Source organism: Furipterus horrens, unplaced genomic scaffold, assembly GCF_987537825.1.
Source record: "Furipterus horrens unplaced genomic scaffold, mFurHor1.1.pri manual_scaffold_5, whole genome shotgun sequence".
In the NCBI taxonomy this organism is placed as follows: Eukaryota; Metazoa; Chordata; class Mammalia; order Chiroptera; family Furipteridae; genus Furipterus; species Furipterus horrens.
In genome coordinates, this window is record NW_028327175.1 from 154569135 (window position 1) to 154593950 (window position 24816).

Sequence of the window (24816 nt, forward strand, 5' to 3'; positions counted from 1 at the left end):
TGTTTGGGAAGCTCTTTATCTGCCCTTCCATCTTAAATGATAGCTTTGCTAGATAGAGTAATCTAGGTTATAGGTCTTTGCTTATCATCACATTGAATACTTCTTGCCAGTCCCTTATTGCCTGCAAAGTTTCTTTTGAGATATCAGCTTATAGGAACTCCTTTGTAGGTAACTCTCTTCCTTTTTCTTTCTGATTTTGAGATTCACTCTTTATCTTTAACCTTTGGCATTTTATTATGATGTTTCTTGGCGTGGTCCTCTTTGGGTCTAGCTTGTTTGGGACTCTGTGCTTCTTGGATTTATATGTCTATTTCCTTCACAAAATTAGGGAAGTTTTCTTTCATTATTTTTTCAACTAAGTTTTCAATTTCTTGCTCTTCCTTTTCTCCTTCTGGCATCACTGTGATTTGGATGTTGGTACATTTAAAATTGTCCCAGAGGTTCCTAAGCCTCTTAATTTTTTTCAATTCTTGTTTCTTCTTTCTATTCCAGGTGAATGTTTATTTCTTCTTTTTGTTCCAAATCATTGTTTTGAATCCCAGCCTCCTTCCCATCACTATTGGTTCCCTGTATATTTTTCTTTATGTCACTTTGTATAACCTTCACTTCTTCCTTTATTTTGTGACTGTACTCAGTCATTTCTCTGAGCATCCAGATCACCAGTGTTTTGAACTCTGTATCTTGATAAGTTGGCTATCTCCATTTAGTTCTTTTTCTGGGGTTTTGTTCTGTTCTTTCATTTGGGCCATATTTCTTTGGTTCCTCAATTTGGTAGTCTCTCTGTGTTTGTTTCTGTGTATTAGGTAGAGCTGCTTTTACTCCCTGTCTTAGTAACATGGCCTATGTAGCAAAGGCACCTGTAAATTGTATGGGGTGGAGCCTTAAGTAATTGCCAAGGTGGAGCCACCTGGCTCTTTGTTTTGTGGCCCTGTTTGTGGTGGAGGGCTCAGAAAGGAGACAGTGCCACTTCCTGTATGTGATTCTTCCAGTTGCTGCCTGGGGTTTGCGTACATCCTAAGACCATTTGGCCCCTTTAAGTGGTGAAAATCCAGTAGTTTCTTCCACCACCCCAACCCGCACTGGTTTTTGCAGCCAGAGGTAACAACAGGTTATCTTCCTTGCGCTGGAACTGTGGGCTGTGTGGTCTGGCCAGGGACTGGGATCGCTTGCTCCCAAGGTATCCCTCCCACTTTTTATCCACCATGCATGTATGTGGGACCTTGCGTTCCACCGCTGCTTGTCCGAGCCAGGGGGCCTCTCTGCCCCATCTCTAGGACTCCACCCCTCCTACCTGTCTGGATGAATGTAGCTTCTTTAAGTCCTTGGCTGTGGGACTTCGATGGAGCTCAATTTTCTGATGGTTCTGGTTATTTGTTTTTGAGACCTGGTTGTGATTCTATCTGTGGTTGCAGGAGGAGGTGAAGCATGTCTACCTACGCCTCCATCTTGACCAGAAGTTCTCTTTCCATTTTTATAAGGATACAGGTTATATTGGATTAGAGCCCACCCTAATTACCTCATTTTAACTGCATACCTCTGTAAAGATCTTATCTCCACGTAAGATCATATTCCAAGATAGTGGGTGTTAGAACTTTAACATACTTCCCCTTCCCCACAACATACCTTTCTTTGGCGGACACCGTTTGACCCATAACAATCTCTTTTACATATCCTGAGGAAAACAAGTAAATTCCGAAGAATAGTTTTGGGGTTTGAATTAGAAAATGAGAAAAACAGCTAACAAAATAACTGTCTTAATATAATTTGAATTGTTATATGGGGCGGGGGGTACTGATTTTTCTCTTATTGTGAAATGCAAGGCTAGAACGATAGGTAGATATTAGGGAAGACTATTTCATTCAATAAATGAAAGAAAACTTTCTAACACCTAGAGTTGTTCAACATTGAGACTAACAACCTCATGAGAGCAGTGTGTTCTCTATAACTGCAAGCATGAAAGGGAAAGTAGAGCCCTAGTTGAAAATCTTGGCTATCACTGCTTGTATACTTCCTATGGAGAGTCATAGATAAATTACTGTAAAGTATTTCGTATTTAATAAAACAAATATTTAAGTGAATACATTAAACTTGTATTATGTTAATGTTAGCAATAATTAATAAATGACTACTTGGCATTTTATTTTTTAAAACAGCATGAATATATATAGCACTGAATAAATTGTATGATAAAGGTTCTGCTAATGTGACACTCTTTCATCATCAAACTTTAATCACTAATCTTTAGGGTTCTCAAAATTTGGAATGTACTTGCACCAGAACTGTAAAGTGGATAAACTGACTTCTTTTCCTTGTTTAACATTTAAGGCCCATAGGAACAATGAGCAGTAGACATTCTTGAGTGTTGACTTAAAGAAAGAGCAGAGATGGCAATTGAAGAAAACAAACTTGGTGATATTTGCCTAATGGGTATCATTATTGCCCACTGCTTTGTGCCTGTGGTCTTAATTTGTTGGGTACACCAACAAATCTCACTATAGCTAAGATCAGTAAAATGTAGGTGGTAAACCATTTTAAGAGTAATAGGTATAAGAAAAAGACACCTTGATTACCTTGAGTGAGTGGGAAATATAAAGGAAATGCTGAAAATGATATAACCTGTAACCTAAAAATAACACTGCCTAGATGCAGATTAACTATGTGAATAGAGGAACTGTATTAGGAAGGAAAACATTCCATTTCTTTCTTTGAAGAATTCATTTCTGCTCCCTCACTTCAAAGTATGTCATCACCATCTCATCCTCTTTTATACTTTTTTCACTTTTTTGTCTAGTTTTACTCTTTTTCCCTTTACTTTTGATAAAAGTGAGGAGACAATGGCATGGTCTGTCATGTGCAGAGATATAGTAACTTAAAAGGTTATAAATATAAACTATAGTTTCCAAATCAATAGAGAAAAAAGAGGTCTAAAGGGGTATAAAAGACCAAAATAAAGAAGGCAGTAATTGGGGGAACATATGGACAAAAAAGATGGTAGAAAGAACAATAAATTAAACAGATCACAGTCTTCTGTTAAGAGACACACTGTAACACTGAGAATAAAAGCTACAAAGAAAGTTATAAATTGTGACTGAAAAATAAAACATTTGAATCAATGCATAGCTTAAATTAATGGATCAATATTAGTTGATGATTATCAGTTCTTCCCAAATAGATCTATTTAATTCAGTGGAATTCCAACAAGATTTTTGTTGTTTTTCTTTCAAGGAAACTAACAGTTCATAGGAAAGAGCAAAAGCTCAGAAATCAATAAGACAGTGGAAAAGTACAAGGAAAGAAGATTTACCTTATTACATATCAAAATCTATTATAATGTTGTAGTAATTAAGATATTGTAGTATTTGTGCAGTGCTTAACAATACACTTAATAGAACACAATCAAGAATCAAGAAACTAATCAAGAATATATGGAAATCTGCTATGACAGAAGTAGTATTCAAAATCAGTGGAAACGGATGGAAAATTTAATAGTGTTGTGAAACTTGGTAATCTCTCTTGGGGAAAAAAAAAAAAGAATGAAATTACATCCTTCACAGCAAACTCAAAAATATATGGTAAGTGGATTACCTGCCTAAATGTGAAAACTAAAAGATATAAACTTCTGGAAGAAAATATAAGAGAATATCATTATGATTATGATTTGGTAGGGAAAATTTTTTCAGACCTTACAATATAAATCATAAAAGAAATGATAGATAGATGTGGCCTAATGTGTATCTGATGCTCATTCTGTATCAAGCATTGTTCTAAGCACCTTATATCTCACAGCAGCCCTAATAATATAGGTTCTGCTGTTATCTCCATTTTGCCATTGAGAAATGTAAGGCTTAGAGCTGTGAAATAATTTGCCCAGCCAAGGTGGGCACATAGCTTACTAAGTGGCAGAGCTAAGTGTCAATCTAGCTGTAGAACCAGACCACAACCAATATGCTACATCCCTGTGTTATAATTTATACTTATTTTTTACATTGTAAATCAGCTTCATTGAGACAGAATTTACATAATGAGTTTTGTCAAATGTATACACTCAGGTATCACCAGCCCTATCAAGATTCACTGTACATTCTCAACAGTGGTAGTTAAATATTTCTAATACATTTACCATCCCTAACAATAATTTTATCTTTGCCAATCTATGTGAAAAGACCTAAAAAAGACCTAATTCTAAGTATCACTTTCAAGCTATAAAATTTTAAAAACTATTTAGAAACTCATATTGTTATTTTTCTCTGTGGGTCAATAGGTTGGGGACTGGGGAGAATGGTGTGTGTGGGAAGCCAGTACTAAGAGCTGTGGCCCAATGAGGGTAAAAGATGAAGACAGTCAGTAACTTATGTAACTAACAAAGCATGATAGTCAGAAGATAAAGAGAATTCTTTAAACTCAACTTTTACAAAATGGACAATCTAAAGAAACATGGACAAATGAGCCAGGCATCTCACAGAAGAGGAAGCCAATGGAAATGACATATAAAAAGATACATGAAACTCATTAGTTTTCTGTAAATTAAGACTACATTGAAATTCTATTTCACACCTTCTAGATTGCAAAAGTTAAAAAGTCTGAAAATACCAAGTGTTGACAAGGATGGGTAGAGCAACAGATCTTTTCTTTCTTTCTTTTTTTTTTTTAAATGCCTGTAGGAGAGTAAGATGCTGCAACTGCTTTAGAAAACAATTTAGCCCTAACTTATACTTGTTCACCATTCACATATCCAATAACCCAGCAATTTCACAACTAGGTAGAATTAGGCACATACACCAGGAGACGCTTGCAAGGACTTTTATAGGAAAGTTCTTGTAGCAAAAATCTATCAAGAATACTAATTTACATGGAGAAGTGAATGGGTAAATAAATGTTGGTATATTTACATAATGGAGTAAAACTGAATGAGATATCCCTTTACAAGCATCAACATGGATTAACATGGTAGGAAAATTGTAGTATTTTTGGTTTTTTGTTTGTTTTTTTAACCAAGCAAGATATGATTGCATTTAGTATGATACCATTTTAAAGGCCCCAGCATAGGTAAAACTAAACAATATATATAATGTATGCAAAACCTGTTTTTAAAAAAAGAAAGAATGATAAACACAAATTTTAGAATGGAAGTTAGCTCTGGGGGAGAATCCTAGCAGAGGAAAGGGCTTTGGAATAATGGTGTTGATGGTATTCTACTTTGAAGTTGGATGACTGATTCACTTCATTGTGCTTCATACTTTAGAAAGAAGTATGTGTCATATTTTCTTTATATCAACTGTTTCATTTTTTTTAAATGGTTAACACTTGCAGCGAGTCAAGACCAAGACAGCTACAGTAACTAAAGGGATAAGCTAAGACAGCAGGGAGCAGATATAGCAAAAGCAGAGAGATGGCCGCCCCTACCCAGCCCATATGCTTCTTGCTGGTGTAGAGGCCAGTTTTAGTGCTTAGCTAGGCCCCAGATGGAGGGAGGGAAGGAGCTGCACCTGTCATGAAGAGTATGTGAACAGAAGGCCAGAACCACTGTGAAATCACCAGGCAGGCTTGTCTTTAGTCCCTTCCTTTGCTCAAAGCTGGTATGAGTCCAGTGAAGAATGTCTTGTTTCTTATTTACCCAAAGGATTTTCAGAGTTTTATAGGTATGTCCATACATGGACACTTAAAAGCTTTCTCTCTTTTTTTTTCCTACTTATTTTCAGATGACCGTAGTTTTCTTAACTACCTGTTTAATATGTGGGATACAGTATTGCTGTAAAAAGTAACTCAGTGTCTTAGAAACTAGATAAATTATTGTGCTTTCACTATGGCTGCTTGCATAAGCACACTATGCAAGTAGTGAAAGCACACCACTTTGTATTCTTAAATAATGTTGCTTGTCTATTTTGATAGTTTAGCTAGTCAAAAATGTTACATTGCTTAAAACTCCCTAATGCCTAGATAAGAGTAATTTAACTTTTAGGTTATGTGTTTCAAAGCAATTTTCCACTAATGCAGAGGAGGTGACATTAGTTCTAGAATCTGGGATGGGTTTGAACCTATAAAGGGAGATAATGCCTAATATTAACATTAATGCTAATGTATAGCTGATTCCTTATGCACAGTGAGCACCATTTATACAAGAGGTAGAAGGTGGAAAATATTAAATAGAGACTTTTGTGTTTTCCATGTGGTCACCATTGCTGTGGGGCGATCCGGCTAATACATCTGTCACCCACTGATGGCCAGGATTTATTTGGCTTGTTAGGCTGTCCCTTGCTCCCTTGCCATTCCATGCGCTGTGCTTACTTGGTCAGAAAAGAGAGATGTTCAGAGCCTTGCAGCACCTGAGGAACGTGATTGAGAAACATTAGCTAGTAGATTCCCAGTTCTGTCTATAGAGATTTCTAATTTGAGAAAAACAAACCAAAAAAATGGTAGCTTACAAATGGGCTCTGAAATCAGTGATGACTTTTTCCTTTTACTCCTAGGTAGATTCTTGTTTTATTATTGTTTTGTTTGTCAGAGTCTTATGCTTTGCAAAACTTAAAGTCCTCAAACTAATCCTAAAACTTCCTGATAAATGGACAAAATTTCCTAAACTTATTCACCCATTATAAAGGAATTTTGTATGATGGGGTACTTTAAAATTACACCTTGAACCAGAAAATCAGTTCTGTGTATCTTTATAAATGTTGAAACTTAATACTATTGTTTGAGAAGTATTGTTGATATAAGTGGTAACTCTGACCTCTTAAAAATCTTACTACAATTATTTTCACTATAACCGAACACATGATAAGAGTATCTATTTTCATAAAGATGTGTTGGAATCTTCATTTAGAGTAAGAGTTCCCAAAGCACTATACTGTATTTAAAAGCTTTTAAAACACCTTTCCTAGATCCCATTCCCAAAGATTCTGACTTAATTGATCTAGGATAGGGACAAGACATCCTTATTTTTTAAAGTTCCCTACGTGCTTAGAATGCACAACCAGGTTTGAAACCATTACACTAGAGGTTAGGAGATGAATTTTTTGAGAGCTAGTAATGTCACAAAAATATCATAGAATTGAACTGTCAAATATTGTTACCATTTTAAAACAAAAAGACCAATTGTAAAATATTTTTAGTTTGGTTTTCAGTGATTTGTTGATATTAAAACAAAGACATTTGAGTACCTAGAAAATATTTGAAGCTTAGCAATAAGCAACATGAGTGATCTATGAAGTAGTCTTTCCAGACAAACTTGGTCAGTCTTTTCAGATTAAATTACAGAAACATTAGAGGAAAGGAATGAGGTGGAAGGAATGTTTGGATTTTATTACAACATGCTCTATAGTACTTCATGAAAGAAATTCAACTTGGAAATGCATTTTATATTCCTAGCTACCACGTGAACACAGTCTAGCAAACAATAAAATATCACATTTATCAGGGTGGCTGAAATAGCACAGTTGCAGCAATGTATATTTATGCTGTCTTCATTTTTTGTGTAAAAGGTAAGAACATTATTTTTATGTCTGATTATTTATAATATACAAATTTTAGAGTTTTATAAAATTAGCACTCCACATTGTTACTTTTTTGAGTCAGTACAAGTGATGTCACAACTTCTTTGTAGTTTTATGACCTAACTTCGTCCCTAAAAGGGGGGTAATCCTGCTTTGATTAACTCACAGAGGTTGCTAAGAGGCACAAATACGATAGTCTGTGTGAATGTCCTTTATATCTAATGTCCTATCCAGAAATACATTATCAGACATTGTTCCTTAAACAGTCCATTTGCATTACAGCAAGGCACTAAACTATTTCAGAGTTGCAACCCTTTCATTAAAAAGTTATTAGAATTATAATGAAATGGAAGATGAGACAAAACAGACTTCTGAAATTTCTTTACGTCTTTTTGTTGTTTTATATGTTAATATTCTCTAGACACCAACTCATGGACCTTTACTGTAAAAGTTTGTGCATCTAATACATTACTAGCCCCGTCTAACTTAGGTAAGACCTCAGCTCCTTACTTCCATCTTTCTAAATGCATTCAAGGCTACAGGATGCCACACATACAGAGTCACTACATAGAGCCCTGCAATCTTTTTCCTCTACCTGTTCCTTATGCCATTGATGCCACCTTCCTTTATGCTTTATTATGCCACCCAGTGCTCCCAACCACTCATCAGGCAGTATTGATTCTTCCCTGACTTCATGTCCCCAGAAGTCTGTTCTAATTGCCAGCAAGGCCACCTGCTTTCAGTTACCTGTTACTGCATAACAAACCATCCCAAAATTTAGTGGCTTAAAACAAGTTTATGGTATCTCACTATTTTGCTATACATGAAAAAGGACATTGGCTTTCTTTGTGATCAATGGCAAGCTTCTATTATTTGGAATTATTTTATAGCTATTTCCTACATTAGAAGTATTCTGGTGCATTAAAGGTTTTTTCCAGTGCTAGTAGACCTAAAGTCTTAAATTTGGTCATGCAATAACAAAATTTGCAGGTTTCATCTGTAAATATTTAACTTATAGCAGCCTTTTCCCTTTTTCTTCTTCATAAGCAGACTCAAGTTCTAGGATGATTTGTTTAATTTGCCTCTATTTGGTCCATAAGAAAGTAAAACTGAGTGAAGAAGAAAATGGGAAACTTGTCAATTCTTAGATGATCATGAGTCATGCTGGAAAAAGAACCTAACTTTTAGCTTATTAAAAAGGTTGATTTGATTGTTAAAAAGTGAATTTCTTAGGAAACAGTCTTAACAGGTTTAAACAGTTGGGTGAAGAACAAATATATTTTCTAAAATGATTTTTTTTTCCTGAGTAACAAATGTGGGCACACGTGATTTATTACAATACTATTTCTGGCAGGCAATACTTGGAGAGTATTCATTTTTTTTATCTTTTTTCTCTGTAGCTGATATGTGTGTATGTGTTTTTAAAAGAAATTATTGGAATTTGTCCAGCTTCTCTTTTATGTTCCTTCCCTGAGGAAAGCTATATAGTATATATTTAAAGTATAGTTCAATGTGTTGCTATGGATACTAAAAAAATAAGGGAAATAAATAAAAGTAAATCTTTGACAGCAACCAGTAAGAAAAACATTCCATGAAAAGAATTTTTTTAAATGAAGCAAATATGTTTTAATCAAGTTGAGAGTAGATGCTCTCCACAAAATCAGGATGAATTTAAAATGAGGAAAACAACCAGCAATCCAAATGAATATAACATTGGAAAATATGGCTGTTTTTGTACATATTAAGGCTTCTGCTACAAAGGGAAATTAGACTTCTCTTACTGCTCTTTTGACATTATGGTTTAATAAAATATGATTTTTAAAAGATGTCATTGTATGTAAAATTGAGAATTAAAGTTGCTGATATATATGTTTAAGTGGTGATTACACTTAACTCACCAGGAAAAAAATGCTACTGCTGCCCTAATTTTCTAATCCTAATGGCCATTGTGATTTGTTTTTAAAGGCCACAAAAGAAAGTCATACTAGCTAACACATAAGATTGAGTATTTAGCACTATGTCAATTTCTTTTGTCACTTTTTCATTTTCTGGACTCAGGGTCTCTTTGTATATTAGATTATGCCTACAAAAGATTCAGTCCTGCCTTTCTATGTACAGTAAAGAGTTATTTTATTCTTTCTGCAAATATTTATTGAGCATCTACTGTGTATCAGAAAGTGTTCTAGACCTTGAGGATGCAGAGCTCAACTTGGCAGTTTTTGTCCAGACAGAACACCCAACACATAGACAGCAGATGGGAAGTAAATGGGCATAATATTGAGGGACAGTAATACTAGCTAACACATATATGGACTGTGTAATATCATGTGCCTGGTATTGTTATATGGCTTAACTCATTTAATGCTCACAACAAGGTAGTCACTATAATTATTTCATCTTATGGAAAAGCACACAGGCATGAAAACTTAATGACTTGTCCAAAGACACACGACTAATAGCGTAACATCAATTATGAACAAGATGCTATAGAGACCAGAAGGAAGGGGTTGCTAACCTAGGGAGGCAAGGAAATCTTCTAAGAGAAAAATCACCTTTTATCTCCTTCCTTTGAAGTTATCCTCCTTGAGAAGAGGCCCCAGTCAGAGGTAGAAAAAAATATAGCAAAGCATTGAGACAACACTACATGACTCTCAGGAAAAAGCAAGTAGTTCAGTGTCATTGGAGCACGGAGATGCAAAAAATGAGATGAGAGAAGTCAGAAGAGTTAGGTGTAACCTTCCATAGTCCAATTAGTAGTTTCTTTATTGAGAAAGCAGGGAAGAACAGTTGAAAGAGTTTAAGTAATGATATAAACAGGGGACCTGGGGTAAGTGATGAGGGCAGAGAGGCCCCATGAAAAATAAGAAGGGTCTGGATTAAGGCTGAGGTAATTGTTTGGGACATGGGGACAGAATGAGGGAGCTTTAGGGGGGAAATCTGACAAAGCTTGGTATTTGGATGTGAGGAGGAAGAAGGATTTCAGGTGCCAGGCTTGAGTTACTTGAGTGGGAGGCATCACCATTTTGTGAGATGAGAAACATGAGAGGAACAACAGGATTAGAGAGAGAAAGGAATGATGAGCCTGAACAGCAGCAGCACCTGCCAGGTGTTGGTCATAGCACTTCAGATAGGGAAGGAGCCAGAGGTAAATAAGATGTTACTGGCAACATTTTCGTTTTCATTTGGGAGTTGGATTCACATGTGTTGTTAGGCTTCATAATTTGCATGTCTATTATACATGTTCTCTAATAGGAATCAAATAATCAAATATTACATAGTAAATTTAGAAAGTAACATTTGGTAAAACTACTATAAAAAATACCCTAGCCTTGGGTGGTGTTGCTCAGTGGATTGAGCGCTGGCCTGGAAACCAAAGGGTCACCGGTTCGATTCCCAGTCAGGGCACATGCCTGGGTTGTGGGTCAGGTTCCCAGTTGGGGACGTGCGAGAGGCAACCACATGTTGGTGTTTCTCTCCCTCTCTTTCTCCCTCCCGTCCCCTCTCTCTAAAAATAAATAATAAATGAAATCTTTTTAAAAATACCCTAATATCTTAGGATTTTGAGAAAACTTCCTAATTATCCTTACACATATATGTGTTTAGTTAAATGCCACTAAAGCAAAGACCATTTGATTTACATAATTCTTTCTTTACATATTAAAAATTAAAAACAGAAAAAGAACTAGGGATCAACAGCCAGCAGAAGAGGTTATCACCTGCTCTTCTGTGGTAGTTACCATGTGTTGGATTAATCTCATGGCTGTCTCATTTTTAACCCTTTGAGTGTCATGCGTTATTTAAAATTTGGATCAACATGAGAAAAAGTATATCAATATATAACCTGAGGTTAAAAAAAAGAGAGAACAAAACATAAAATATGAATTATTCCATTGTTGTTTACATTTATAGCCATCGCAAGAAGAGTCGCTGGGAGTGACACTGGCACTTTTGAGAAAATTTGTCAGCCTCGCTCACAGTGATGTTGGCATTCAAAGGGTTAACAAAGAGAGACAGAATTGCCTTTTTTTTTTTTTTTTTAATGAAACTGCTTTTTAAATTGCTTGTGGTTAATATGGGTCATACTTTATTATTTTGTGTTTCTGTTAAAAAAATAAAGCATCTTGAAGTAAGTCAGACAAAAAGTCAAGAACCATATGACTTCACTCATATGTGGGCTATAAAACTGAAAGCACCAAATGAACAGACAAGACAAACAAACAAAAACTCATAGACCCAGACAACAGTATGGTGGTTACCAGAGGGAAGGGAGATGGGGAGGCAGTAAAGGGTAAAGGGAACCAAATATATAGTGATAGAAGATTTGACTTTGGGTGGTGAGCACACAACGCTATATACAAGTGGATGTATCATAGAATTGTACACTTGAAACCTATAAAATTTTATTAACCAATGTTACCCCAATAAATTTAATTTAAAGTAAAGCATCTTGTTTGGAATTGAGTTTTGTTTAGTCTTGTGATCTTAAATATGGTGGTTAGGGAAGGCTTCAGGAAGAAGGTGACATTTGAGCAAAGACTTGAAGGAGGTGAGGGCATTAGCCATGCAGAAACTTGGAAGAGAATTCCGGGAACGGAGCCAACTAAGTACAAACCCCAAGGTGGAGCTCTGCTCAACGCTGCTCAGCGTAGGAGGTCAGTGGCTGGGGCAGAGCAATAATGTAACCCAATATGTAGGCCTTTGTTAAGGACATTGGAATTTACTCTTGAATGAGGTGGGTTTTAAGCAAAAGAGTAACATTATCAGGTTTTATTTTAAAAGATCTCTCTACCATGAAAAATAAAACTGTACAGGCACAAGGAGGGAAGCTTGGAGACCAGTGAGAGATGGGTAGTGACTTGGACCAGGCTGGTAGCAGTTGTCAGATTCTGGATTTATTTTAAATATATAATGCAAAGGATTGTTTGACAGATTGGCTGTGGATATTCAAAGACATGAAACTGAGTGAGTTCACCTAAGGAGTGAGTATACCTACATAAGAGGAGAAAATTGACAAGTTATTTCTAAAACGTATATGGAAATGCAAAGCACCAAGAATAGCTAAGACAATCCTGAAACAAAATAATAAAAATATTGGGGTGACATACTTAGATATTAATAATGGGATGAGTTCATCAGATAGGAAGGTTTATTACAAAGCTAGAGTAATTAAGACAATGTGGTATTGAGACAATAAACAAATAAGCCAATGAAGGAGCATAGAATCTAATAGGAGTCCCATCCATATATGGATATTTGTTTTATGAGAAAGATGGCACTACAGAGCAGTGAGGAAAAGTTATTTACAATAATGATCCTGTGTCAGTTGAATATCCATATAACTATATAATCATAGCCCCTAACTCAGACCATACACAAAAACACCAATTCCGGTCTGATTGCAGATACAAAGTAAAACAATAAGGCTTCTAGAAAATAATATAGGAAAATGTCTTTATAACTTTGAAATAAGGAAAACTGTCAAACAGGGCACAAAAAGCATTAGTCAGAAACGAGAAGAGTGATAATGATAAATTGGAACAGATTAAAATTAAGTAGTTCATCATTAAGACAGCGTTAAGAAAGTGTAAAAGAAGGCAGAGTGGGAGAAAATATTTATAACATATGAAGGTGACAAATGGCTGACATTAAAAAATATATAAAGAAAAATGGACAAGGGACTTAACAGCAAAGAGGGGGAGGAGGACATGTTCAAATAGCCAAGAAACCTAGGAAAAGGTGCTCTCACTTTCCTCTCTGGAGTGGAGGCAACATTAGATAATGCTGGACCATGTTTCCATTCCCTTTACATAGCTATGGGAAAAGAACTAGAGCTTTGTGGGTCTTTGTTTGTGCTACTAAATCTTTGAGACTAGTTGGGAATTGGAGGTTTTTCCAATTTAATCTAAAATTTGAGTGGGTATACATTTAAAGAAAATAAAAACATTCTTGAACAATGATATTACTACTATTTTAACAAAAGCTCTACTACCAAGACCATCCATAAGCATAAACAATACTTTACTCACATTCATGCATCACCTGTCTATTAAGAGCTGGTTACTTCGACCTTGCTGCTAAAACCAGGGGGTGGGGGCAGTGATACCAGAAAAATATCAACAAGAACACTAACATTTTATATGTTAAAAGAAATACGATCACTGGGGAAGGAAAACACAGATATATTGTCACAAAATGCATATTTTTTATGGTGTTTCAAAATTTGTTTTGCCTCTTTTTCAAGGTATTACATACTGGTAAAGGCTGCCTTAGTGGCAGTTATTGACTGTCGTAGAAGGAAGGTTTTCATTAGGTGGTATTGGGATCCAAGGTAACCAGCATGTGTTTAGCAGGGACTGCAAGTGATAAGGATGGAAAAGCATCTGTGTTTAGAATGCTCCAATGAGCAATCAGCACTCTCCTGAGATGACCCTTTGCTGTTGCTAGGCACTCATTTCTCTTTCTGGAGTGGGTGGCAAAATTATGTAATGCTGAACCACATTTCCATCCTTTTTATATGTATGTGTGGGGGATTAGAGCATTCTAGTTTTTTTTTTTTTTTTTTTTTATACTATTAAATTTTTTTAGATTGAATAAAAATTGAGATTATTCAAATTTGGCCTAAAAATTGAATGATTGTGCATTTCAAGAAAAGACATTACGACTTTTTGGTCCTAATTACTGCCTCCTAACAAGGGCATTTTTTAATGTAGCCACAGGATAGCTGTCACCTAAAAAATTACATATAACATTGATATTAACACCTAAAGTACAGTTTATGTTCAAATTGCCTTATGTAGCTGCACTGTTATTTTTAATACAGAATTCAATCAAGGATCACACGTTGCATTTAATTGTCATTTCTCTTCAGTCTCCTTAACATAGAACAGTCCCCTATGATGAGGAATTTTAACACCCCTTTCTTTCGAATAGATAACTACCATTTGTTTAATCGTTTTAATATACGTGTGTGTGTGTGTGTGTGTGTGTGTGTGTGTGTGTGTGTGTATGGGGTTTGTTTTTTTTTTTTAGGGAGAAAATCAGCAAAGTCAGAATTGGTGGAGATTATACATGCCATTTCTCAAGAGTGGGAGTGGGGTCATCCAAAACTGCTTTTCATGAAACAATCAGCGATGTTTCATCAGAGGCAGAGGGCTTGGTAGTGCCAACCAGCCAGCTTGCTGGTTTTGTGCTGCTGTAATTCCTGATGTCAGAATCAAATTAGGTGGCGGTGTAGTTCTTGTGGCACATGTTCACTTTGTTTTTCCCTTGGCGTGTTACCCAAGATATATGAGGTTCCCACCTCTCCGATTTTCTTGTACAAAGCAAGTACTTAGACATTTAATCAGTTGATCATCTCAAGAGAAGAGAACAGAGAATATTTTTAAATGCTTTTACACTGTTTACATTTTATGTTCTGGTTGGAGTTTTTTGTGATTTAATTTCTGGTATTGTTTGTTTGCTATACAAAGTAAGAAGACCAAACCTTTCAACCTCATTAGTGAAAGATAGTAACATGCAGGCTGCCTATGAAAAAAAGGGAGAGTTCTCAATATAAAGAGGGAGACTGTTCTAGCTCAGGGAGTGGCATGAGAAAATTTTACTGAGCTGAAAATACTGGAAGTACTAAAGATTTAAACGGCATGAAGGATGTGGTTTAAGAAATATAAAAATAGAATGTTTGATTTCCAAATCATCACAAATTTAGTTTTAATTAAAAATCAGTGGTGAGTTCACTGTTGTGTCTCAAAAGCTAGAAGCAGTACCTGGCATGTAGTATGCTATCAGTGATCCTGTTTTTTCTGTAATGAAGAGAAAATTAAAAGATTGTTTGAAAGCGCAATATTAAACTCACTTTATATCGGGTGGAGCCAAGTAAATGTTGTTGCGCTCATCTGTGAAGTGACTGTAGATGACTATAACTTGGATTGTACAATATGTATGAATGTCCAATGGGAAGACTTAACAGCAATTTTAGATCTGACTTCAGGGAACTTCACTTCGTGGTCATGTGGTGCTGAATGAATTGCACAGAACAGGATAAAATCCATGTTTGTGGCTTTTCTTACTCATCTTTTTTATTTGTTTAGAGGCACGTGTATTTTGACCCTGGCTGGTTTGGCTCAGTGGATTGAGCATCGGCCTGCGAGCTAAGTGTCGCTGGTTCGATCTTCCAGTCAGGGCACATCAGAGAAGGAAAACTCTGACTCCAAAAAACGTCCGCTGCCTTGCGGCATACCTCTTCAGGGGAAAGGCTAAGGGAGTAAACCCCGACAGAAAATCCGGAGCCGGAGTCCCTAAGGCGGTTTGACGTTGTAGTCAACACCGGCAACTCCTGCGGCGCACCTGAAGCCAAGCTGTATTGACTCCGTCTTTCCCTTGGACCCTTCAGCTGCGAAGAGAGGGGGGGTCTGCTGCATGGGCAACAGCAGACCCTCCATATCACCCTGCCCAGGCTCTGTAGCTTCAGCTTCACTGGAGAGGACACTCCAGCGTCATCGCAAGATGTCGATTCAACACGGGAGGAGACAGATACCGTGTCACTCCCGAGTCGGACTGCACAGCCATTCTCGGCGGTGCAGATGGACTCTTAAGAAGCTACACCATCGTCTCTCGAGACGGACGGCTGCCGACGACGACGTGTATTTTGGGAGGAAATTTTCTCAACAGTTTCAGAAGTGGTTTGTGTGTGATTTTTCTTCACCAGAACCTTTTTTTAACCTTAGATTACAACTGAGCTCTCAGTATCCTCAGTGTTGATGGGGCTAATGGTAAATTCGGGTTTTAACAGATCCTGTGGTTAAGGGTTGAAATAGAGAAAACATTCCTCTGGGTTAAGCACTACTCAGGAGGCAGTGGTTGGTCAGATGACATGAATAACTTTAAACTCCAAGTATAGTCAGTCACCTAATCAGTTTAATAGGAGATTATGTGGATGTTAATTAAAGCTGTGAATATTCCTCTATGTAGACTTTATACACAATCAAAAAATGGTTCTCAGGTATCTTTACTAGATGTGACAGTAGTATATTGGCAGGTCACAATTATAATTACTCAGATAACATCTGAATGTTGATTTCATTCAGCTACTAATACTGGGGATCTGTGTGCTATGACTTATACTTTGTATGAAGTACAAAGGTTTTGTGTGTGTGTGTCGTTTTTTTGTGTGTTTTTTTGTTTGTTTGTTTTTTGGCAAACAGGAAAGAGCTCAGGTCTTGAAATTACAAGTTCTGTATTTATTATGTTTTGGCCTCAGCACTTGCCAGGTGCTTAATTTATAAGTCTTAATCTCTGAGCCTTACTCCTTTATTATCTGCAGAAATAGAACAGTAATACCTACCCTACCTATGAGTTTATTTGTAGTGACAATCAGAATGGAAAAATTACACCTGGTAAACTGGGGAATGCTGCAGGTGGACGGGGACCATCATCTTTTAGCTCTGTGATCCATTCTGTGGGACTCTGCCAACAGGATGCAGTGTTACTTGAGTGCTTCAAGGATTTGTAGCCCTTGGTTTTATAATGTACTCTATTTTGAGTTCACCGTTTTTTTAAACATTCTTCTTTGGTTTGGGTCTACCACATAGAAAGCCATGGTGGTGGTTGGGGGGAGGGGGTGGCTGAGAAGAGAGTGAAAGGGTGATGATTTACTGTGGATTGATTTCCTTCCCCTAGTTTTATCTTAGCTTTCCTTTTAGAGTAGAAATTAGAAGCTCTGGAGTAATCTAGAAGTTTAGCTCTGACACCATGAAAATTCCAAGCTTTATAACTCCTGATGACTTCAATTAAAACATGTATAAGTCTTTCAAAGGAATTTTTACTGTCTTTTTCTCTCCTTGGCAGTTTTAAACTTGTATCATTGGTTATAGAATTTAGGGTTTGGGTTTTCTTGTGGATTTGACTTTTTCTTCCTGTTATGTAATTTTCATATTTTTCTTTAAGACCACTTAACTGGTTGTACTAAATGGAGTTCTCTACTATCAGCTTTAGCAACAAATCTCTTTTTCTTGAAATTTGTGTAAGACAAAAGTTATGTATTTATCTTGGCAGTGATCATGCATGGACTTTTGTACGTAATGGCTGCATAACCAGTGGCATAGTGACTTTTGGGAAGAATAGACAGGCCCAGGTACACACGTTATCACTGGACCTTGCACCAGTCTTAATCATTTGGCTTGAACAGGCACAAATTCATTATTTTCAAAGGTTTATTAAATTTTGTCATTTGAATTTACATAACACTTTCTATTTTCCCTACAATCTCTTATATTTATTTTAGTATCTAAGTAAGGATAGAGTTTGGCAAAAGTCAAGATAACTGTAGTCATTTTCACATTACTTTTAGAAATACAATTAGAATGAAACCAGCTTACAATACTGACATGATATTGTCATACCTTGGCTTGTTGAAGATGCAGAATTCAGAAATTCGAATTCTAAAGATTCTCATTCCCAATTGATTATTACACACAGGCAGGTTTGGGAGCTACTTAACCACTTACAGAGGATGCTTTTCAAATAGCTCTTAAGAGCTGAGGATTTCTCAGAGGTTTCTACAATTAATGAAATTCAGTTCTCTAAAAACAACTTAATTGCATTTTTCTCTTACTCATTGAGGTTCCTAAGAAAGACTTTCTCTGAAGGAAAATACTGCTTTGAAAAAATTCAGAAAACTATTGTGATTAGACAGATTATTCCTAGGATTCCTTATTAAGATTCTGATATTTTTAAAATTCATTGAGTCTATGTTAAAATCACACTTCTAATATGCAAACAGAATTGAACTGTGATACAGAATAGAAAACTATTGCCCTCATTATCTTTTTTATTTTGCTTAAAAGCCCTTTGTAAACTTAGTTGCCATAATAGCTTGCCTTTATGATTTCACTAACTTTTGAGAATTCCCTCTAGATAGTGTTTCATTGTCCTCCTGATAGAAACATACTATAGTTTTCCTTGGCTAAAAATACATAAAGGCAGTGGTGTGCCCCTAAATGCTTAACAACTGGAGGAAAGAGGACTGATTCATATAATTTGCTAATTTCCATGAAGCCTACAAGAAGCCTATTTAAAGCTACCAGTGTGATGTCATTGAATGTGGAGCTGGGAAAAGATACACGCAGCATACTTAGTATTTCTACAGATAGTATAGATATAACTAACTTTAAGAGCATAGCAAATAGATAGTAAAATAACTTAGGAAATGACGAGGTTTTGAGTATTTACACTTTTGCTTATTACTGTTTTCTCTATTTAAATTATTTTACTGTAAGATATCCAAGAACCTGTTTCCATGCTTACCTTTGGGGATATAGATTGTTTCAAAAGAGAGAAGACCTTTACTTTGCATTTTCTACTTTATTCTGTTGTTTAAATTAATCAACCTATGTTAAATTTATGAACAACAATAATAAAAAATGGTATTAAAGAAAAAGCTCTCCTGATGATTTTGATGTGTGGCAAAGCTGAGGAACCGCTGGGTGTGCCCACTTACAGCTGCCTAAACTGAAAACTGTTTCTCTTGGTTCTCTGAGCTCTTAGAGCAGAATTTTGTGCTTGAGTGCAGTGACTGCTACATGTTAACTACTTATCTTTTGTGATGTTCTTTCAAATTCTTTGAGAAATCTTTTGCCAGATGTATGTTAAAATATAAAGAAAAATAAGAGTCTTGAGACTAGAAAAAATAGCAATCAAAGTAAAAAATCAAACTCTGGTGACTACAAGTGTAAATATTGCCAATCTTTAGGCCCACCATAGTTGATATAATTGAACAACAGATTTTGCTTATGAGCTTCCTGGCTTTCAGGAAGCTTTTCATTGTACTAAATTCCAAAGTAAATGTCACACATGAAATTTTATATACAGGGATGGGCAAAGTAGGTTTACAGTTTTTGGAATGGAAAGTAAGACAGTAAATAATAATATAAGAATAAACTGTTTCACATACTCACAACTGTAAATCTACTTTTGCCCACCCCTTTTGGAAAGTGCTTAACATCCTGCCTAGTATAAAATGTTGATAAATACTTGCTGTTATTAGTAATCATAGAAAAATTATTCATCATAGCATTAAAATAGTAGACATATAGGAAATGATCTGAATGACTTTCATCCATAGAGGGAATACTACACTACGTAGTTGTTAGATTATGTTCTTAAAGAATATTTAAAGATATAGGTAAGTGTTCATAATGTAACAGTGAAAGGGCAGGATAAAAATCTGTATTTTCTAAGATGTCAATTAATTATGCTTAAATTATATACTGAAATACTATATTTTGAAAATAATCTTTAAACTATTTTGTTTTAAAATAATGTTTTAGAAACACTTTCTAGGAAGAAACAGGAAAGGATAATACCAAAATGTTAAGAATGGATCACTGTTGATATTCTTAAAACTAGGTGATAGGTATAGGGGGATTTATTATATTAATACTGTTTCTGTGTATTTTCATGTTTCATAACTTTTTAAAGAATAAAAGAATAGATAAACAAGAAAGAAGTTTAAATTTTTGGAATTCGTAAATTAACTCTTGATTAGTTGTGTTATTAAGCAATTATTGATGCTTTGTAAGGGTTTTAAAGCATTTGAGATATATCAGACTTGTGAAAGGTTTGATAAAAACTCAAACAAATGTATAAGTAAATATGTGGAATAGCCTTTAACAAAAAAGAAAGATGGTTCATTCAGTAAAGGAATTACTAGTGATTTTTGTCTTTTTTATACTTTTTTACATCTTCTAAGAAGTCTATAGTAAGCTGATTTCAGGTTCTTAATTACAAAAATAAGCTGTAATCATTTTTTTATGAAATTATGATGATAACTTTTATGCTTAAATGGCATTAGTCTAGTATTGAGAGCACTCATTATTTGCTTTGAGATTTGCCTTTGAATGTGCTATTATTCTCTAAAACAGTTATGGCGAAGTATGCATTGTGTCTGAAAATCTGTCCAGTAAATGGCTAATTCAGGTATTTTCCACGTATGAAAAATGATACAAGGACCATTTCCACTAGTACATTTCCATAAATTTTATTTCCTTTCTTAAAGTAGTGTAAGTTTTTCAATATAGCCAATGTTCATATAAACAACTTTACCTTAATGGGAGAAAAGGGTGTCATGAGTATTTTGGCAGAGTTCTCCCTCTTAAGGGCAAAAATAAGACTAAGGGGAAATGAGTATTTTTTCCTGCCTCTGTAACTGAAACAATATTCAAATTTATAGGTGAATTTTATTTGTAGTAAATAACTTCCTTTATAAGTGTGAGTTTATCTTGTAGGTGGCCTTCTAAAACAAACTTTATTTGATTTTATATACTGCTTATGCATTGACTTATGCCTGACCTCCCAGGTTGCAAACATCTAGAGTAGGACCCAATATTAAAATAAACCAGGAAAAAACTTTAAAACATTACAGATGTTAGTAATAAATTGCTCAGTAATGTTCATATTGGAGCAATAATAAATTATAATATTAATAGTGGTGGTCCTTAAAAATGGTCCCACTATTCACTAAGACACTTAATCTTTCCTCTGTTCCAAATGAAATATTGTTTTCTATTCTTACAAAACTTAGGTGTTAGGGACATTGTTTTATTCAGTTGACTGGTTCTATTCAATATAGAGGTTAAAAAATAAAGATAAAGCACCTGTGTGCATAGTATCAACTAGCACCCAATTCTTACCAAATGTAAGAAAATCACCTGTTTTGAAAGTCAATTATACCCTTAAAATAATACATCAAACAATCTGAAATAGAATATGCTAAAGGAAAAATGACTAATACTGACAAATTTTGAAGGTCAAAAATATGAGTAATTTAGTAGTCTATAGAAGAAGGTTGGATTGGTGGGAGGGTTGAATTAATTAAGCAAGGGGAAAAAAAGGAGAGGAGGAAAGATAAGGAGAATGGGAGACATTGCAGATAAGGAGTGTACACTCCAGGACTGAAGTAGAAATATGAGATAATATTGAGGAAATCATATTGGCTTAGATGGTTTATATAAAGTAGTGGTTTTCAAAGTATGTTCTGATGACTTCCCACAGGGTCTCATCGGCAAGAGGGTGAGAAGGCCAGCTACTCCAGTCTTTAAAGCAAGGCAGTGTTTCAGGTATATTAGGAAGATTGATCTGACAGTGGAGCCAGAAGCATGTGCTGGGACACTAGTGAGTCAATCAGAGGAGATGATATGAACTTAAATGTTTTATCGGCCAGTGGTTTGAAACTAAAAGAGAATGGTGGGATGCATGAACCCTCACCAAGGAAAACCAACAGGACTGGGTTATAAATTGGATTCATGTCGTAGCAGGGGAAGGAATCCAAAGATCTATAACCACTCATAGAAATGAATAATTTCAGGTTGAGTTTGAGTTCAGTGGTACTAGATTATATGGAAGATAATACATTGATTGTAATTTGTATTCAAAGTGGATTGACATTATTAACATAAATATGTAAACTGTAACTGTGACGGGTGACTATGGGATTCCACTTGTGTCAGCAGTGAGAACGAACACGTAGCAGTAGTTCTGTTCTTGTGAAAAAAAATCACACAAATTCCAGTAGAGGGGCCTCCTACAATTAATTTGACCAATACTCCATTAAACTGTCCAAGGTCATTTCCCAAGGGAGGCCTGAGAAACTGATACAGCCAAGAGAAGCTAAGGAGGCAAGAAACAGTTTAATATTCTGGGTGAGATCCCGAGACAGAAAAAAAAAGGATACTAGGTAAAAACTAAAGAAATCTGAGTTAAGTATGGACTTCAGTTAATAAATGTTAATACTGGTTTGTAATTGTGACCATACTAATGCAAGATGTTAAAAATAGGGAAAAGTCAGTGCAGAGTATATGAGAACTATGCTATCTTACCAGCTTTTCTATAAAACTTAAAACTATTTAAAAATAAAAAAATTCTTTTAAAAAATAGACCAAAAAGATCCTCTGGTCAAGATAGCAGCATAGGCAGACATGGCTCACCTCTTCACCCAACCACATCAAAGTTACAACTAAAATATACAACAACCATCAGCCAGAACCGTCAGAAATTGAGTTGATGGAAGTCTGACAACTACAGAATTAAAGAACCCACATCCACCCAGACTGGTAGGAGGGGCACGCACACAGAACAGGCTGATCCCACACCCACATATGGGGATAAAAATTCAGGAGGAATATCTTGAGAGCAAGGAGACACATCCCCAGACCAGGCCCCCCAGACCAGGGTTCCAGTGCCAGAAAGATAAGTCCCCACAACTTCTGGCTGCAAAAACTAGCAACGATTGAGTCAGTGGAAGAAACTGTTGGAACCCCAAGCAGTTATCGTTAAGAACCCACACATGGACTCACCTACTCTGACTCATTCCCTCTGAGCTCCAGCATCAGGGCATCAGTTTGAAAGGCATCAGTGTTACACATGGAGAAACTGAAGTGCATCAAAGCCAGCAGAGGCCATTGTCTCTTTTCTAAACCCTCCCCCCACAGAGTAGGCAAGCTGATGCCATATCTGAGACTCCATCAATGTGGCTAACTCTTTGATCTGCCTTGGAGATCCCCAGATGCTCTACTCCACCCAACGTATGGGCCCACCCAAGCTTCTTTTCCATATGAATAGCTGGTCTTGGCTCATGCTTCACAACTTCCTATATCCTCTCAAATAAGCAACAGCTGGCCTCAGTGAGCTACAGGCCTGGAACTACCAGCAGCCAGCTTAGATTCACAGCTTGACTTTACCTGGGAATCTCCAAGCTCGGCACAAGTAACAGCTATCTCAGATTGCTTTATAGCTCAGGCACGGTGTCCTGAGCAAAAGACAGGTGGGGGTTGACCTTAGCCTGCACCACCCAAGAAACCCCAGGGCCAGTGCACCCAGTGGATAGCTACAGACCACGTCAGAGCACCACCGCCTGACCCCTGCATAGCTGATCCTACACAGAGGGTGGAGGGTGGTGGTCAATGATCACAGCCAGTCCTTAGAGCTGACAGGCGTAGATAAATCCCCCCCTTCCCCCATTGATTTGCCAACAGTGACCAAGGCTCAACTACAAGATGAGGGTGTGCTCAGCCCACACAAAGGGTGCACCTCAAGTGCCCACCTCGGGTGATAGGGGAGACTGTGCCACTAGACCCTACAGGACACCTACTACATTAGGCCACACTACCAAGACACGGAGTCAAAGCAGCTCTACCCAATACACAGAAACAAACACAGGGAAGATGCCAAATTGAGCAGGCAAAGAAATATGGCCCATATGAAAGAACAGAACAAGACTTCAGGAAAAAAACTTAATGAAATGGAGATAACCAACTTATCAGATACAGAGTTCAAAACACTGGTGATCAGGATGCTCAGAGAAATGATTGAGTGGGGCCATAAAACAAAGGAAGAAGTGAAGGTTATGCAAGGTGAAGTAAAGCAAAATATACAGGGAACCAACAGTGATAGGAAGGAGGCCGGGATTCAAATCAACAATTTGGAACAAAAGGAAGAAATAAACATTCATGTGGAATAGAAAGAAGAAACAAGAATTGAAAACAATGAGAGAATTAGGATATCTCACACCCCAGGCATCAAAAGGCCAGTAAACACTTGGGAAAAAAAAAAAATTACTGGTGTTCAGAAATGCACACTAAAACATCTGAGATTATTACTTTTCTATTTATTTAGCTGACTTTTTTTTTTTAATGATGATACCCATGACTGGCAATGTATAGGAATGTAAAGTGGAATTACCTCTCTAGAGGCATTTTGGTTATAGGTTAAAAATGTGTGTAATCTTTGAAGCAATAACAAACATCACAACCAGTAAGTGAATATCAATATACATAGAAATGTTTTTCAGTTTAATTTGCAATAGCCAAAACCTGGATGTTAACCAAATGCTGATAAATAGGGGATTGTTTAAATAAACAATGGGAATCTCAATGTAGACTATAATGATGATATTAAGAATAATACAGTAGAATAATATACAAATTTACACTGTCATGTATTTTCTATGTACTCTCTACTTTTGTGTTAGGTAATATTTTATTGTTTGATTAACCTTCTCACACATTTTACTTTTAGGTTGGTGTTTGGAATGCTGTATCCTGCATATTATTCATACAAAACTGTGAAAACCAAAAACGTAAAGGAATATGTAAGTATAATTTTATGAGTGATTAATTTTAGTTTCATACACCCATTATATACACTACTAGAAAAACTGTCATTTTAGAAACAGCTGGCATAATGTTTTGTGTTAAAAATGTGATATAAGTGTGAAGTACTGATATTAGTCTTTTTTAAACTAATTTTGAATATAATTCCAAAGTGGATTCTTAAA

At 36.1% G+C, this 24816-nt stretch overlaps 1 protein-coding gene across 2 annotated transcripts in view; it reads left to right on the forward strand.

The window, feature by feature from the left end:
* Window positions 1-24816, forward strand: part of REEP3 (receptor accessory protein 3) — an 84728-nt gene that overhangs the window by 9730 nt on the left and 50182 nt on the right. For both annotated transcript variants that reach the window (XM_090278084.1, XM_090278083.1), the window contains exon 2: window positions 24558-24630. In XM_090278084.1, the coding sequence (XP_090134210.1) occupies window positions 24558-24630 (73 nt within the window). The remainder of the gene's footprint in view (window positions 1-24557; window positions 24631-24816) is intronic.